This window comes from Epinephelus fuscoguttatus, linkage group LG2, assembly GCF_011397635.1.
Source record: "Epinephelus fuscoguttatus linkage group LG2, E.fuscoguttatus.final_Chr_v1".
Lineage (NCBI taxonomy): Eukaryota > Metazoa > Chordata > Actinopteri > Perciformes > Serranidae > Epinephelus > Epinephelus fuscoguttatus.
Window position 1 is genome coordinate 22,701,039 of NC_064753.1, and position 17,821 is coordinate 22,718,859.

The window sequence follows — 17,821 nt, forward strand, 5'->3', positions numbered from 1 at the left end:
CAAGGCCCTGGTGAAGTTTTAGAGTCTTCACATCCCTTGTGGAGATCGGCGGGGGGAGCGGCTAGCACACCTAATGGCAGACGCCGACCCAGACTAACGTTCAAGAACACAAAATTGAAACCACAGAATATCTCCAAGATGCTCATCCGTAGTGATCCAAGTGTCCCGAAGCCCCAACATAAAAAGTTGTTTCGAAAAATGTCATATGAACTCTGTTTTTAGCCTCACTGTAGCCTGTAGCTCTGACTGCTTCTCTGTGCTCCGCACTCAAGTGTGTGCCCTCAGGGTGATCGGTGATGCAGGTGATGTCTCTGAAGAGCAGCAGTCTCGTCAGTACTGATGTCCAGCTTCTCAAGTGCAGGTATCGCCAATTTCCAGTCTGAGCAGCAAAGACTTTCCTCATCCGTTGGCATTGCTTTGCATTTCAAACAACTACACCACCAGGTTTCCAGTGCTCGACTCCGGTATTCTGCGGCTGGCTGAGGGTTAGGCTCATGAGCTGCGGCGGCTGCTTCGTCCAGTAGCCTGAGTTCCGCGTCCATATACTCGGGCTCAAACAAATACGGCTCAACAAAGAAATGCTGTTCCTCCTCAATTTCAAAGTCTTCAGACATGTTGGGCTGTCCTTTGCTAAAAGACCGTAGTGCAAATTATCTTTTAGCTACTGTGGTTACCGTTGTCTCCCCCTGCGGTGCACGTGTCACGTGATGTAAACACGGGTAAGCAAAGCTCATGCTTTCGCTGGTCGTGCACGTGACCGCGGAGCACAGAGAAGCAGTCAGAGCTACAGGCTACAATAAGGCTAAAAACAGAGTTCAAATGAGGTATGACAAAGCATGAGTATACGGACGCGGAACTCAGGCTACTGGACGAAGCAGCCGCTGCAGCTCACGAGCACTGGAAACCTGGTGGTGTAGTTGTTTGAAATGCAAAGCAATGCCAACGGATGAGGAAAGTCTTTGCTGCTCAGACTGGAAATTGGCGATGCCTGCACTTGAGAATCTGGACATCAGTACTGACGAGACTGCTGCTCTTCAGAGACCGTGCATCACCGATCCCCCTGAGCGCGCACACGTGAGCGCAGAGCACAGAGAAGCAGTCAGAGCTACAGGCTACAGTGAGGCTAAAAACAGAGTTCAAATTATGTTTTTCGAAACAACTTTTTATGTCGGGGCTTCAGGACACTTGGATCACTACGGATGAGCATCTTGGAGTATTTTGTGGTTTCAATTTTGTGTTCTTGGATGTTAGTCTGGGGCGCCGTCTGCCATTAGGTGTGCTAGCCGCTCCCCCGCTGATCTCCACAAGGGATGTGAGGACTCTAAAACTTCACCAGGACCTCCGTCGACATATGGGTGAGTAGATAATGGCTGAATTTTCATTTTTGAGTGTACTATCGCTTTAAGGGTTACAGCCATTGTGACTTCAGAGCCCAGTTCAGATTGTAAGATATTTCTTCAGAAACCACAGTGTGTGTTTAGTTGTTTCTTCTCTCTTCCTCAATCACTGGCTTCCCTTTACTCCCCCGCTGAGAGTGCCACTGTGTCCCTGTTCTGGTCCCAGAATTGGTCCAATGAGCATGAACCTTCCTCACCAAAGTTTTCCACCGTTTTCCCTTAGACTGTAGTGTTTTGTGGTTTATGTATCATCATGAATAATTTCTGTCTGTTGGGGACTTCTTGTTACAGCTCTGGCTTTTTAGATGTGAGCCACCTTATGTAACCGTCTCGTAACAAACCGGAAAAAAAAAAAAAAAAAAAAAAAATCACATCCTCACATTTGCAGTCTTTTACATCTCCCGAAAGGGGGGAGCTGTTTAGTGCTTGTCAGACCAGCTCTGTATCTATCTATCTCTGTAACCTGTTCATTTATAAGAAAACTTAAAAATACAAACTCATACAGTTTCACCCGGTGGATATGGATATGCACATGTCCATCACACACACAGGAAAAAAAGAAAAACAGTAATTGCTTCGCATGTTTAACTGCTGGAATTTTGCATGTGTGCCACCTGCAGGTAATGCTTTTTTTCCTTTTGTAGCTGATGTATATGTGTTTTCTTTTCTATCTTGTAAGGAACATTTCTGAAAACACTTTGACCTATAGCTGTCGGCTCAACACTGCAGGTCTGAAACTATAGTTCTCCTGCCTCTCATTAAGGGTCCTCTCTCATGTAGAGGTTATACACAAAGAATAGGAAGGAATATTTCAGAAGTAGGATCTTTGCTAATAAACAAGTACTTGGCGGTCACAGGATTTTTGAATAATTCACTCCATGGTGTCTGCCATCCTATCAGTAGAAAGGAAGACATAATTTCATTTAATCAGGAGTGAGCAATTATAAAATGATCACCTCTCCCTACGACTCACCCACTTAGCATCAGTGGCAGCTAAATTGCTCTCATGTTTCTCTCTGGTTTATGCGAAAAATCAAGATGGGCATTCCATTTTTACCTTTTTCTGAGACTATTTTCAGGCCAAAAAACTTTAAACGATAATCATCTTTTAATCTCAAGCTCCTGGTGTGCTTCTTAGCCATTAGCAACTTTGACTGCACAAACTCTGTAGGACTATTAGTGGAGTTGTCTGAGTTAGTGAAAGGTCATTACCTCAGTGTGTGTATGTGTTTGTGTGTTTGTCTGTGTGCATGCATGTTGGCATGGATGTGTTTGGTGTGTGTTGCAGGTTTCTATCTAATCATCATTACGCACTGAGATGCAGGAGCTGGAACAGAATGGTGTTGTGATGAAGTTAAACTGGAGAAATGGGGAGAAAACATAGCTGCAGAGAAAACCAAATAGTTTTCACTGTTGGGCAGTGCAGATGTGTGTGATGGCTGTAACTTATTGTGTCATGGCAGTTTTGATTCACAGGCAACCGCTTACACAACTTTGATGGAAGGGTTTTACTTCTTTTTGAGGAAATGGCAATAACAACAAAGTTTTCTTTCCTGTAATTGTAAATTTCACAGTGAGCGGCTGGATGGGAGGTACTTTCGGTGTCATCAACATCGCTGAAGTAGCAGAAGCTGTAAAGTGAATGACCCAACTCTCCGTGACACAGGCACTAACTGTGAGATTTGGCCAGGCAATACCACTCTGCAGTGTTTAACAACAGGGTGGAGCCACTGAACAACCAGAACCCTACGTAGCGAATGTTTGGCCAGGTGGTAGACTGTGGTGTGCATCAGCAGGGAAGAGACATTAAGCTTTACAGACAAGACATCATGCAGACATCCACTCAGATGGCTGAATGTCCCTCTCACGTGCTTGACAGCAGGGTGTTGGAGGGAATGAGGAAAACAAGAATGATAAGAAATGATGAGAGAGGAGTGGAGAAAGAACGAGAAGAGAGCAAAGGAAAGCAGACAATAAGAAAAAGGCATGAGTGGAGAAAAATAAAGGCTCTTACAGAAAAGGAGGAATTATAGATCCTTATTGGATGATCTAGGGACGTTCTCTTCTACAGGGTTCTAAAAGCCACTGCATCATTAATATCATTGCCATCATTTATACATTATTCATAGAATTATCTTCCTCTCCAGTTTTCTTAAGGTATAACCAGAGATGGAGGAGGTCTATACCAGTATCACAGAATCATCTTTATGAAGCAGTGAGAGCTAGAATCGACCTTACTCTAATTACTGCTTTTGACAATCGTTGTTACTGTTGTGTTCCCTTAAACAGAATTGGATCCAGCGTCCAGTTCAGTTGTGATGACAGCTATGTACTACAAGGATCTAAAAGTATCACCTGTCAACGAGTCACTGACACACTGGCTGCCTGGAGTGACCACAGACCCATCTGCAGAAGTAAGTTTCACCTGTCATTCCCTTTGAAACAGGTTATGTCTTGTGGATGTAAATGTATTAGAGCTCGAACTATTTATACTGTGGGTTCATGCCTACCAACAGCATAACACCCGAGCCACACTGCTTGTGTGAGCAATGGATGACGGCTACCTTGCTGAACTGCTGCAGCTCCCACGCGTGTGATGTTCACACAAACAGCATTGCTGTTGCAGCCCTGCTGCAGAGCTGCCCTCTTCTGTAACTACTGTATTTCCATAATTAAATCTGGAACTCTACTTATTTATGGAGCTGTGCAGGTTACTGCATTTTCACTGACATGGTCCTGCCAATACTTCACAATTAGAAGCCTTGTGTTTACAAATGAAGGCATTATGTCCACTGATGCGTTGTCAGAGGGCTTTTATTTTTAACAGAAACAGGAAGTGTGGAGTTAAAAATAAATATTAATATTTTTTCATGGATATAGACACTGAAACTACAGTGAAAGGTGGTATGATGCCAATATGAAAATTTGATGTCCCATTTTTCTGTCTTTTACTAAAGACCCTGGTCAGCACACAGAAGAATTAGGAGAGACTTTGAATCTCTAGATGTTCTACAGCTGAGCAGTAGCCGAGCTGCACCTGATCCACTCTGCTCCCACAGGCAGTGTGGCTGCCCTAAACTGTTAACACAGGCTCCACAAAAATTACGAGAGTTTTCACGATGCACACACTGTTCACACAGGCAGTGTGGCCTGAGTGTAAGGTCATTTCACAAAGCACACTTGCTGTTTAGTATCAGTGTGCATTGATTCTATTGTGTGAAAGTTGTTGTACTGATTTGGTTGCAGTAAGTAACTAAGTCCATTTGTATATAGCCTCATTGATAACTGCGTCATACATCAGTGTGTCATAATATTTACTGAAGTATTCAAAATCTTAGTAAAAGGTATACTAAATTAAAATTTTCATTGAAAAGCAATGTATAGATTCATGCAAAAATAATCCCTCTCAATTATCACTTATGACTCAAGTTTGTGGCTGTGTTATTATTTGCAGAGAGTCTGCCCCCTGCTTGTATTTTCTTAATTCAGTTAGGAACATTTTAGTCAAAGAAAACTTTATTTCCATTTGCAGTTTTATATTTGGCGGTATGGCTCTGTTCTGGGGCCCCTCTGCCTTTTTTCGGGCCCACGCAGAAAGCCTCTTCCAAACACCTACGTAGAAAGCATTAGGTGGAGAGAACACACCTCTCTGCCCTTCCACACGTCTGCATGGAAAGCCTAAGACAGGGAATGCAGCAGCAAAGACCCCCTGTAAACAGAACAGAGTAGCATCAATGACAAACAGAAATGACATTGATAAGTCAGACACAGCATGAAAAGGAGGAGCTCGGGTGGAAGTGGGTTGCAATGTGGCTTGCAGAGGAAGCAGCAACAGTAGGCAGGCCAGAGTAGTTTAAATAGGGCGCCCTGAATGAGATTTGCCAATATTTGCAAAGAAAGGAATCATGTGTTATATTGGCTCACTCCCTGCCATCAATCAGCTGCTCCATCAGTTGATTGGGCTGTTTGAGATCAGCCGATGTAGCTGGGATGTAAGCTGAGCTTGACATCGTGTCCTGCCTGAACTATGCTCAATTTTCTTCTTATTTTTCCATGTTCAGGAAGTGCTAGGGCACAGCACGCAGGTGAAGTCAGAACTTTATTACAAGGTAGTTACCTGGTAGTAGCAGCATACATCTAAGAGGAAAGTATGAAAAATATTGTGAGGCGAAACTGTCAAGTAGACAAAGTTGACGTTGGCTTTCACTTCTGCAGGTGATAGTGTTTACAAGTAGTGGCCAACAATTCCCTCATAGTATACCTTTAATTGTATTTTAATTTTCCATGGACATCAAAGACTGCATTTATGTAGTACTTATGTATTACATTTACCTATTCATACACTGATGGTGGCGGAGCCTGTAGGCAAGGTGACAACCTTGCTTATCTGGGATTCAGTGTTATGCTTAAGAACACTTCAGCACGCTGTAAGGAGGGTTGAGGAGTTAAACCATCAACCCCAATGACCAGCTATTACCGCCCCAGAGGTCCAAGGGTAAAGAAAATGATGCCCTACCTGGCATCAGAGATCCCACTGCTGCAGGCAGTGTAGCACTGAAACTAGACTTGCATGTTCACTATAAAGCAGGAGTATGTTGCCCAAAGGCAATGTTATGACTTCTAAATGTGCTTTTAATAGTTATTGGATAACAGTGGACTGCCATGGCAGGGATGTGTAGGCTTCATTAGGGTTTGGCCTCACAGACAGTGTGTGTTAGTACTATAAATTCATTGTTAGTTTTTGTTTCTTAAGGGGATTTGTTGATGATAGTGAAAGGATAAAATAAGGCCAATCGTTTCTTTTATGATATGTTATTTACTGCTGCCTGAGATCCCCAGGCTGTTGTTCCAAAGCCATGAAGCCCTGATGGTAAAAGCCTGTTCACCTTCAGTCATCACCCTGGACACTGAAACAGTCGTAAGGTTTCTGTCTGAGCTCCTCTGGTGAGGAATCTCCTGCCGGCGGGAGAAAAAGTTCAGAGCATAGCTGAGAGCAGGGCCCTGCAAAGCCCTAAAACTAATAAATAATACTAAACCAGTTTTTTTTTATGAACATTATATCGCATAGTACAGTTCATACATTTAACTCAAATCGTATGAAATGTCTCTGATTCTTTTAAGTGTTGAGATTTTGCACAGCCCCTTTAATGCAGCAATACTTTGGTCTGGTTCCAGGCCTCTGAATCGCTGCCCAAATTTCTGACCTTTTCAGCATTATTTCCAGCCTGTATTAATTCGGTCCCCACTGATGGCTGCTTCTCTGGGTGGAAAACAGCTAAGTAAGGTTGGGCTAGTGTGAGAAGTGTCAAACCGATTTGATATTGCGAAAGACAAAGACCGGACCTGTGTACAGTATTTTACCACTAGGTATTGCCTTTGACTCAGCAGCTGCTCCTGAATGGAACGACGCTGCATCCTAAAAGCAAGTGATCATCCGGCTGTTACTATAATGTAACACTGAAGCTCTCTGTTCAGATCAAATCCATTAAATATGCACTTCTGTTATGACAATGTAAACAAGCAATCTACCTATCAGCTGCACACTTGAGATCAGACTGGAGACATAACCACTTAACAAGTGGGTGTGACTTGATATCTTCCTTCGTTTGTACTTTTTAAACAGAAAACATATTTTTACATTGTGATGTTTACTGGAAATGACATACAGTATAGCCAGCAGGAAGGGGGTTGTTATTAGTGAACGAATAAATGGAAACAGAGCATTTGACAAAAGTTCAGCTCAAAACAGTGCACAAGAAATACTTAAGTCTCATGCTCAGTCAGGATGCCTCTTTTGGGAGCTTCATATCCAAAATGTTGCTATTCTGGCAATCCGTTTTTTTACGCCTCCACATACGTCCATATGTCCCATTCTCTTGAGCGTGATGTCTCAAGGATGCTTTGAAGGAATTTCTTCATATTTGGCAAAAAAAAGTCCACTTGTAGCTTACAATACTACGTATTCAGTCTCTTTCAAACTCGATGGCGACTAAATTGGAACAGTGTTTAAGGGCTGCTTGAGCGAAGATGGACGGTGTTTTGTGGCGGCGCATCATTGCACCTCATTAGACGGATTTCCATCACTGCCGATTGGAGCCAGAGCCGATAAATACCTGACTACTGCAGAGTCCTTTCCCATTACATACAAACGCCAGATGTTCGTGGTTTTGTTGTGCTGTGGGAAAGGGGCTTTGAATTCAGCAGTGAACTGGTTAAATTTTGGTGGTCAAAGGTCAAAGTCAATGTGACATCACATCTGTCTCATTCTCATGACCACAATATCTCAAGAGCACTTTAGGGGAATATCCTCAAATTTGGCACAAATGTCCACTTGAACGCAAGGATGAACTGATTAAAATTTGGTGGCCAATGGTCAAGGTCACTGTGACCTCACATGAGGCCACACTTACACAGTTAAACATGTTTTTGGCCATAACTCAAGAATCCTTAGGCTAATTATGACGAAACTTCACACAAATGTCTAATACAACACGATGATGAAAGGATGACATTTTATACCCAAAAGGTCAAAGGTCAGCTTCACTGTGACATCATAATGTTCCATAGAAAACACTTCACTGGTCTTCATTCAGCAGCTTAACTCAGGAACTGAAGGGGAAACATTTTGTCAGATACTGAATTGGTGACACTGATCTTGGGTGCCTACCTTGAAACTGTGCTGATCGTATAGACCTTCTGTGCAGCCAGGTTGAAAATGTGTGTGAAGCATACATGTTTTAGAATTTGTAGCCTCTTTACAGCAACATTTGAAGCATTGTTAACTGTCATGGCTACACAGGAGTCTACACAGACATGGACGTAAAGTGCAACTACAACTTGACTAGTTTGCGGAGGCTTAAAACTACAAGGCGGTAATTCTAGTTGAGAGACTAACTGTGCCATAATGATTGCTGATGTAGGCTGCTTTTTAATTTGTTAGAATGTGTGAAATGCCAGTTCAGCTGGTTTGCATAAAATCACAACAGTTGAAGCTTGTACACTGGAGTGGACCGGCAATACTGGAAATCGACTGAGCTCTACAATTTGAGCTTTGTAGGTAGAATCAAGAATGGGAGCATTATCTTCTTCTGCTTGATAAAAACAAATGTGACAGAAAAATGGTCACAAATGTTTTGAGTTGAGTAACAAAAATAACAACTCTTGAATTGGCATATATCAGTTCCTTTCAAACCACCAACTGAAAAGGACAATATACACCTGGACAATCTAATGCAATCCAGATCCCCATTTGTAAAGCATCACATGTAAAAAAAAAAAAAAAAAAAAAAAAAAGGCAGACTTTATCACCAGAATGGACTGACATTTTTAAACTGTGTCTGAGTATGTCATTTTGCTGGTATTTGCTAATGCAGAGACTCTTAAAGTGTACTATCACGGAAACACAATGAACAATATCAGCGTGATTCACATTTTGCTGTGTGTTGATGTGTTAAAGTCATGATTCACTTTCTGACTGACTGGCTGAGTGACTAAATAAATAACTGCGTGAGTGGCAGAGCAATGATGCAGGGGCTCTCACTGCCCACATGTTTACTGACAATACCCTGTTGGGTTTATTGCTGCACAATGAAAAGGCAGACAGATAGCATACACTCCCCAGTGCGCGTGCACACAACACACACTTACACTGACAGCAAGTATCCAACGGACAATGTCACACACACACACACACACACACACACACACACACACACACACACACACACACACACACATAGCTGCAGCAGCATTTGCCTTGAGCTGTGTGTGTGTTTGACAGACAGCCAGTCCCTGTGCTCAGGCACACACTATAGGGTCGCTGTCACATCGTATTACAGTGTAAGTGTGCGCGTGCCTGTTTTGTGTCTATATGTCTGTCTGTGACTGCAGGAACCTGCCTGACTTCATGATACTGGCTATTCTTGTCAGTAAGAGACAGTAGCGATGAAGGACAGATGGAAGGACACATGGATATTATTCACACAATTAGTTTACTTGCAAAGGGTTTTTTTTTTTTTTTACTGTTTATAGTTTTTGTGGAATAATTATTCTTTTACCCTTAGTCAGATGACCTTGAACCTATTGTCACTAAAAATATTTTTGGTGCCTTGGATGTTTTGGAAATTAAAGGAGACCAATATTTCTGATATTACCATACAATAGTATGACTCAAAATAGAATAAAACTTCACTGTCTACAAAAATAAAACGTGCATATTGTTGAATGATAAAATGAAATGCACAAAATTTAAGAATAAGAACATGACAAGAACTGAGCAAGCCAATTTCGTGTCGCTTAAGTGGCTTCTAATATACCCACATCATGAATTTCTGGATCAAATATAAAAGCATTGCTGTTTCTGTCCCAATCATGAAATATTAGCATCCAACTTTTCCATTTTGTGGAGTTTTCTAGCCTCTTTTTGAAATCACAGCTCCACCACATATCGTGCTTTTGAGATTAATCGTTGCCATTGGCTCCCTTAGGCAGCTATTTTCATCAAAAATTATACACTACCTGTCCAGCATCAAACAGGAAAGAAAGTTATCAAGTGATTGGTGAACAGAGTTGAGTAGCAAAATACAGTAATCCCGAAGCCAAGCTAGAAAAAAAACTGTGTTTAAAATGATGCACAAAACTTCTGAAGTAGAATATTTCCATTTGAATTGGGCAGCGTTACAGACAGTGGGTGTTGGATTTCACTCAGTATGCATTACATTTCATATTCCTCCAATGAAGTGGTAAAAGTAGATGCAGGAAATATGTATGGTATTTTTAAACTGTGGAACAACTTGTTTTTCTTACTTTGAACCTATGGATGGGTACGTTTTAATGGGAAAATCAGCATTCAAAGGGTGAATTTTCAGTATGACAACTTTGCACAGCATAGCGACAGCTGCAAACAACATTCAAGGTATTATGTTTGACAGTGATTTATGTCTTGATATTTTCACATAAATATCTGTAATTATGGAGAAGACAAGTAAAAAGTGTGAAAAAGAGAGAGAGAGAGAGAAACAGAGGCTGTAACATAGAGACAACCAGGCAGGCAGGGGTTAAAAATTCCTATACTGTAGCTCTGGTGTATTGTGTTATCTGGTGTGATCTCTCTCCTGGGATTCAAACCCATGAGCCACTCTCATTCTCTGCTGAGACTTTAATGTTAATTAGAAGCTGGTCTCTAGGATGAATCGCCGTGAATGTGTTTCTGTGAGTCCGTGTGTGTGCGCGCGCGCGCGTGTGTGTGTACCTGTGTGTATCACAGTGTGTTTCAGCCTCAGCCCTCTTTTCTAATTAACAGGCAGATCAGTCATCTGAGGTCCTCCTCTCTCTCCCTCTCTCTCATGGTATTTTCTGTGCCTCTGTCTCTTTCTTGCCTCTTGCCCTTCCTCCTCCAATTTCTTTTCTCTCCCTTTCTCACATTATTATCTTTCACCCTCTCTACTCTCGCTTTCCGTCTCTTTCTAACCTCTCTCCCTCATGCCTCCCCACTTTGTCTCCCAACCTGTCTGTATTTGCAAACTTCTTTACTTTATTATTTCCACCCATCTGTCTCTTACTCCTCACCCATGCCATAATTCTGTATTATTCTTATGTCCTTTCTTGTCTCCAATGCTTTTGCCACTATGTCATTGGCCTTCCCTCCCTCCTCTAATGGCAGTGATCGCCTCCAGCGAAGTCATTATGATAGATAAAGGGCAAATATGATCAGATAAAACTTCCTCTGCAATGGTGACAGTGCTTGTTGACTAAAACTGACTGAAAATGTCAAGTAAGCCTTTAAAAATCATTATGCTTAGGAGAGGGGTTTTTAAGGGTACTTTTCACACAATACACTTTTTTTCCCCCCAACTATCTCTTTAAGGCAATAACACAAGGGTGACTTATGAGGTACTGAAGGCAAGAAATATTACCTTGAGTATCGCACAAGACAAAATCAATATGGGTAAAATAGAGCACTAGGAAGAATATTATGAAAAATGCTGTTGATAAGTAAGATCTGCAGGCTCTTCGGGAGCAAAAGTACTGAAAGTTTGAACTGAAGATTTTCAGAACAAATATTTTAAAAAGCCAATCTTTACCTGGAACCAAGCTATTTCCAAAAATAGATAAATTTTATTGTTAGTCAGCTTGTTGGTGTATCGTTAAACAGCTAATGGAAAGCTTGCTACAAAAAGTAGTACCGCCATACTGTACATGGGCCGGCAAATGTAAATCCAAGTGATTTTGGTGACCGCCTAACATTTATCAACGCTTGTCCACTTTAGTTCATAAAAGGTTGCCTCTAAAACAAATGACCAAATTATCATGTCTTTGGCTAAAGAAAAAAAGGCAAACCTTTGCTTTGTTTCAGCTGTAAATACTATGTTCATCTTAGCTTTTGTCATATGTTTTATTGATATTGTTAACAGATAAGTAAAGTGAGTGGGCAAAATAATAGAAACAGTCCCTCAAAAGAAGTATGATCACCCTTTGCCATCAAAACAGCATCCCAGCAATATTTATATGAACATTATTACATGGACAGTTTTGACACTTAACCTGTTATGGACTGTAAATGGACATTTAACAGTGGTATGGTTGGACTCTGACAAGTTTGCTTACATGTCACGTTAATACTGTTATTTTTGATTTACCCCAGTGTATTGGTTTTATCATTATGGTTTATTAGCTTCTATTTCATCTATTAGTATTAGTCAGTCCTTACCTTTTATGCTTGGTGTTGTTTGAGGAGCTTTTTTTTTTCTTCTGAGGTGGTTTGGTGTTGTTGATATTTCGAAACTTAATAAACTTAAGTCATAAAAAACAACAACATTCCACCTCCCCTGGGTTTTCATTATACAAATATTGAGTAATGTGTTGTGGATTATTTCTTTCAGAGAGAAGCCTCTAGTTTTTTAGGCGATTTTGACATTTGACATTCTGGTTTATGCTTATTTTGAATTTGCTGCCCTTTATTTTTGGGGGTCATTGTGACCTTCCAGAAGTTGTCTAACATGTTGAGACAGTGTTTGCTAGGCTAAGCCCAACCTAATGGCCAAAATATGGCCATGCAATAGATGATTATGATTAACCCCTCAAAGGTGGTTGCTGATACCATTCACCTCATCATCATCTTTGTCAGAGAACATTGTTGTTCTAAAGCCTTTGACTTTTTTCCAACACAGAAATGCATCTATGATGGACAGGGGGTGGAAGAAAAAGTCTTCAGACCACAGCCCAAAGTACTTTTTTTTCCATTTCACAGGGCTCTAGGTTTTGTACTCATACCAAGTTATGCATTTTTATGTTTGTATCCAATGTAAAAGGCTTCCAATAGGCAGCACTCAGGTGGACAGTAGATTTGCAGAGCTCATGATACGCCCTTTTGGTACAATTGGATTCACTTCCTAGAATAATATGATTATTCTCCCCTGGCCTCTGCAGCATGAACATACAGCATGTGGTGCTTTAAAGGGAAGCACCACCTAAATTAAGAGTTCCAATATGTTCTTTCTGTGGCCAAGGAAAGTTCAACCAATATTTGTGAACATGAGCTATACTCTCAAAGTCAGAAACAAGAGAGGACAGTCTCAAACTTCTCAAGTCACTGAGTATAAGTCTGGAGCCACTCCATAGATAATGAATGGGACTGTGATTTTGTGGACACACAGGATGTTTGTTTTCTTTTTTATACCCATATACAAATTTGGAAGATGGAAGAAGTTCCCCTTTAAATCTAGTTACCTTTTATGACAGACACTATTTTTGTAGTCTTGGTGTTATTGTTTAGTCATAAGGTCAGGACAGATTGTATGTTTTAATTCACCATATTAACCCTGCATTTTGTGTGCATACTTTTTTACAAGGTGCAGCATTTACCTAAATGTTTTTGCCTGGTGCAGCTGCTCTATCTTGCTTTGGTGGTCAGTTGGCTTGTGAGTCCACAAAGATTTCCCTAACCCTTTGACAGCCATAGTTTATTGCCCTAGGAGGCTGAAATTTGGAATGGAGGCTGCTGCAAATTCATACTTGTTCATTTTTTAGATAATGAAGTTAAAATTTGAATTTATTCCATTTTGATTATTGTTTTAATTTCATAAGTGAGATTGATGATGAACACAATTATGGAAACATGAATCTAATGATAAAAAAACACATTTGGTAATTAAGACTCACTTAATAAATTGTGATTACCCACTCTTAGAGAGAAGTGTTTTATCTTTGAATGATTCATATGAATGACTAATGAAATCAGTGTTTTACTGATGATCCATAAAAAGAGTAGTAAAGATTAAGAATAACTCAGTGAGTTTATCAGAACTAAAACTGTTGTAAGTAATTAGACTTAAATAGCACATTGGCTAAGTAGAAGTATAATGAGTAAGAAATTAGTTTGCTAGCAGTTGGTGTTTGTGGAAGATACCTAGGAAAGGAAGACGTGGAAAGGGAGTGTGATTGATTTCATTGCAGGACATTTTTGATTTTCTAAGGGTTGCAGTGATAATTGTAGATTTGTTTGCCACTGACAATGAGATAACTGCATGTAGGTCCAACAGACTGCCCAAGTTTAGTGTCCACAAATCACTGTTGCTTTTGCTTACATTGAACACTATTTCCTCCTCCTCTGCCACACCCTCTCTCTGTCCTTTCTTTTTAAAGGTAAGAGGCCATTTGCAATCTGTAAGCATAATTTTGATTACCCCATGAATCTTTTTTAAAACTCTGTGTCGTTCTGTCTCTCTCTTTTGCTTTCTTCCCCTGTAGCTCGTACCTGTGGCAGCAATCTAAGGGGGCCCAAAGGTGTCATAACTTCTCCTAACTACCCTGTTCAGTATGAGAACAACGCACACTGTGTGTGGGTCATCACTGCAATGGACTCTGGGAAGGTGAGCTCATTTTCATTATTTTAATCCCGCTTTATTTCACCAGGCATCTCCATCAAAATAAAGTTATTATAATCTCACGTTCAACATTCTATACTTCGAATTTACTTAAGTTTACCATCATATTATGTTGTCTAATGTAGAGATCTTCACACAAAGCTTTTTGTCTAAGTAAGCACTGCTCTTCCAAGAGTACTGAGTTTGTCATTTATGTCACATATTGACCAGTCTGTGTTGTCAAAATGTTTAATTTCCTTATCCAGTGTTGCCACTTTATGGCAGTCAAAAGCTCAAAGCGGTTGTCATTTGAGATGGCTAAGAAGGTGATGAAGTTGATGAGGAGACTACAACAGACTGCCAATTATCTAATCTGTGTTTAAGGCAGTACCCATCTCGGTCGAATCAGATTTGGCCAAATGTGAATATTCGACGATAACTTTTTTTCTGCCATATAAAGTTTGAAAGTTTGAACAGGCTTCAGTGGGACAATCAGTGTGATATTTGCATTTGTGTAATACAGTAAAAAAGCTAACGGTGCTAACAATGGATTGGAAATGTGCAACAACATTCTTTGCCGACACAAGATATCAAACAAAAGCCAGAGACTGTAACTGTGTCGTATTAACTTCATGTGAGCTGTAAATTCACCGCTTCCAAGCAGATAAGAGGAGATAATGTTATTTCAAAGCCTTACGATAGAAAGTCTCTCTGCCACTGTGCCGCTGCATCACGTCCACAGCTGACTGTACCAAAGAGTAGCATGAAAGTAAAGAGCACTTACTCTGCAGCAAAATCTTGGGGCCAAAACCTCCCCAGAAGTACACTGCACAGCACACTGACTAGCAAAACAAAAAAAATGACTTTTGACAACGATCTTTGAAGATCTTTGCCAACAAGATGGATATTAAGAATGTTATTTATTGGAGATTTTTTTCTTTATTTGTTTTCATCAGTCAGAAATCTCTGTTTTTAATGTGTGTAACTCAGTGACTGTTGCTGAAAAATCATATTGCATAAAGAGCCTTTCTGTGCTAAATAGAGATTAAAAATGTAGTGGGGAGGTACATGAGGGGCAAAAACAGAGCATGACTTGTTGTTAAAAATTATAAGCAAGACTAGAAACTATGACACAACATACACAAATAATCTCTTATGTGGTCAAGAACGTGTGTAAAGAACGTCGAGGGGCTGTTGTTTTAGGCTTTCCTTTTGTTTTCCTGCTTGGTGACTGAATTCTGTTTCCATTGCGAGCTCATGGTCACCACACCTCCCCAATTTTGTGAAGGCAACTTTGTTGTTGAGCTATTGTTGTGTAGAGATGAATAATTCATATACCTGTGGTACAACATCTCAAGTCTCTCTCTCCGCAGATTCTTTTGTGGTATTATCTTCTCTTCATGTGTCATCACATACCCTGTCTTCACTTCTTCTCCCCTTCCCCAGCTCCTGTACTCTCTGCTCTCCACTCTCTCCCTCTGCTCGCCTCTCAATTCTTCCCTAACATCTCTGTTCTGTATTCTCTACTTCTCTGTCCTCACCTCTCTCTGCCTCATCTGCTCTGCTCTCTCCTCGTCTACTTTTTCCCTTCTGTCATCTTCTTTCCTCCTTTCACTTTGATTTGTCTAAAATGTTAAGTTTGAAGATGGTGAGAGAGAGAAGAGCAAAAAGAGAGCAAGATGGCACTGAGCTCATTGAAAACTGGAGAGAAAAGGAGAGAGGGAAAGTACAGAGGACAGAAATTGGGCTGAATGTTCAGCAAGCTACTTCACTATTAAAAAGCGAGCGCCAGGAAGAGAGAAAAGGGGAAAAAAAAAAAAGACTGAATGTCCAAGCAGGTACTTGACATGTGGCATTGAAGTTTTCTCTAAAGATGGATGGAAATGGAGTCTACTCACCCCTGAGCCTCTGAGGGAGTATATGGAGAAATGGTGAGGTATAATTGAGTAGAGAGAGGGGAAAATAAAGGGGAGAGACAGAGGAATGTGCTTTTTGTTCTCACCTTTGTGTCTCTTTGACCTTGAGGGAGAGATGTGGCAAAATAGCCTATTGCTATGGCACTCAAGTGTTATTGTATGCCTTTGTATATTTATCTCATATACCTGTCTGTGGGAGTCTAATATCTTTGTATTTGAGAGAGGTTTGCACTTAGAGATTTTTTTCAAACCCGCCTTGACTGGTCTGCATCTAAAGACATTTCTTTGGAAGTGACATCATCTTTGCAGCCATTGTCTCCTGTTCTTATTTTAAGTGTCTTACAAGAAATAACAGCCATAGGTAAAATGAATTACTGGTGATCGTGCTTGGTGTCAGGTGACAGATGAAAAGTCATCCTTGTGTCGTGTGTGTGTGTGCGTGCGTGCGTGTGTGTGCGTGTGTGTGTGTGCGTGCGTGTCTGTGTGTGTGTGTGTTTGTGTGCGTGTGGCTTGCGGTTTAAAATAGACTCCAATACAATAGAGTGTATTAGATTCACATAGCCGTAGCTTATGACAGATGGAATGTCTTTTATCTATTTTGTGTAGGCTACTGCCTGTGTGTGTGTGTGTGTGTGTGTGTGTGTGTGTGTGTGTGTGTGTGTGTGTGTGTTTAAAATGCTTGAGGTTTGAGAGCACTTTAAGAATGTGCTATAATGACAGATTATCAGCTACTACAGCTGCTGGCATTTGCAGAATGTCACTATCTACATACACAGAGAGAGGGAGACAAGGACAGAGGCAAACAAGAGGATAAAGACAGTTATAGACTAGACTAGACTGGAGTAGAGTAGAATAGAAAAGAATAGAATAGATTGAAAAAATAAATGACAGTAAAGTTAAGTCCAGTCCATTCACATCAGTGTCACTGTAGACAATATACTATACTCATATGTTAAACAATGGACTGATCCCAAGTCCTGCCCTCCTTAGTTACTGTTGCTAGGTTGGACAAGCTTCACAAAAAAGAACATGGCAATGCTGGTCCCGCTTAGCTGGGTATTGGAGTGGTTATTAGAAAGTTTGTGTGCGTCAGGCATTATAACTTCAAGAAGCTGAATATATTCACAATGTTAACTTTTATGAACAAGGCAAAACAATGCAAATCGAAGCTTCTGATCTCAATGAAAAAGGGAGACTGAGTCTGACCATGGTGCTGACCTAATGTCAGTCTCTCTTTACTGTAGAAAGTTAATTTAGTTGCTTCAGGGTGGCACGTAGCCTTACAGAGAAAATTTAAACAAAGTGAACATTAGCTTTGATTTTTTCTGGCTAACGATACTTCATGTCATTTTAATATGACGTCAACAAGTAATGAATCTGTCCTTTTCCAAATCTCTTTAATGTTATCACAGAAAAACGGAGGAAGCAAACCTGGCTGATGTTGTCAATCTGACATTAGGCTAACTTCTCTTGATATAGCTATATGTTAGCTTCTTATCTAGCATTTTGCAATGGTATCTAACTTAAGACATGACAATGTACAATGTAACGTGTCTGTAACAACGTCAGCCACAATTTTTGTTTGCTCAACTGTTACTAGAGCGCAGAGTGAAAAAGGATGGGACTTAGGAAGGACTGATTATTT

General features: G+C 40.6%; 1 protein-coding gene across 2 annotated transcripts in view; it reads left to right on the forward strand.

Annotated features, from left to right (window-relative positions):
- Positions 1-17,821, forward strand: part of LOC125906310 (CUB and sushi domain-containing protein 1-like) — a 537,329-nt gene that overhangs the window by 310,273 nt on the left and 209,235 nt on the right. For both annotated transcript variants that reach the window (XM_049604892.1, XM_049604902.1), the window contains exons 9-10: positions 3,687-3,811; positions 14,145-14,266. In XM_049604892.1, coding sequence (XP_049460849.1) covers positions 3,687-3,811; positions 14,145-14,266 — 247 coding nt within the window. The remainder of the gene's footprint in view (positions 1-3,686; positions 3,812-14,144; positions 14,267-17,821) is intronic.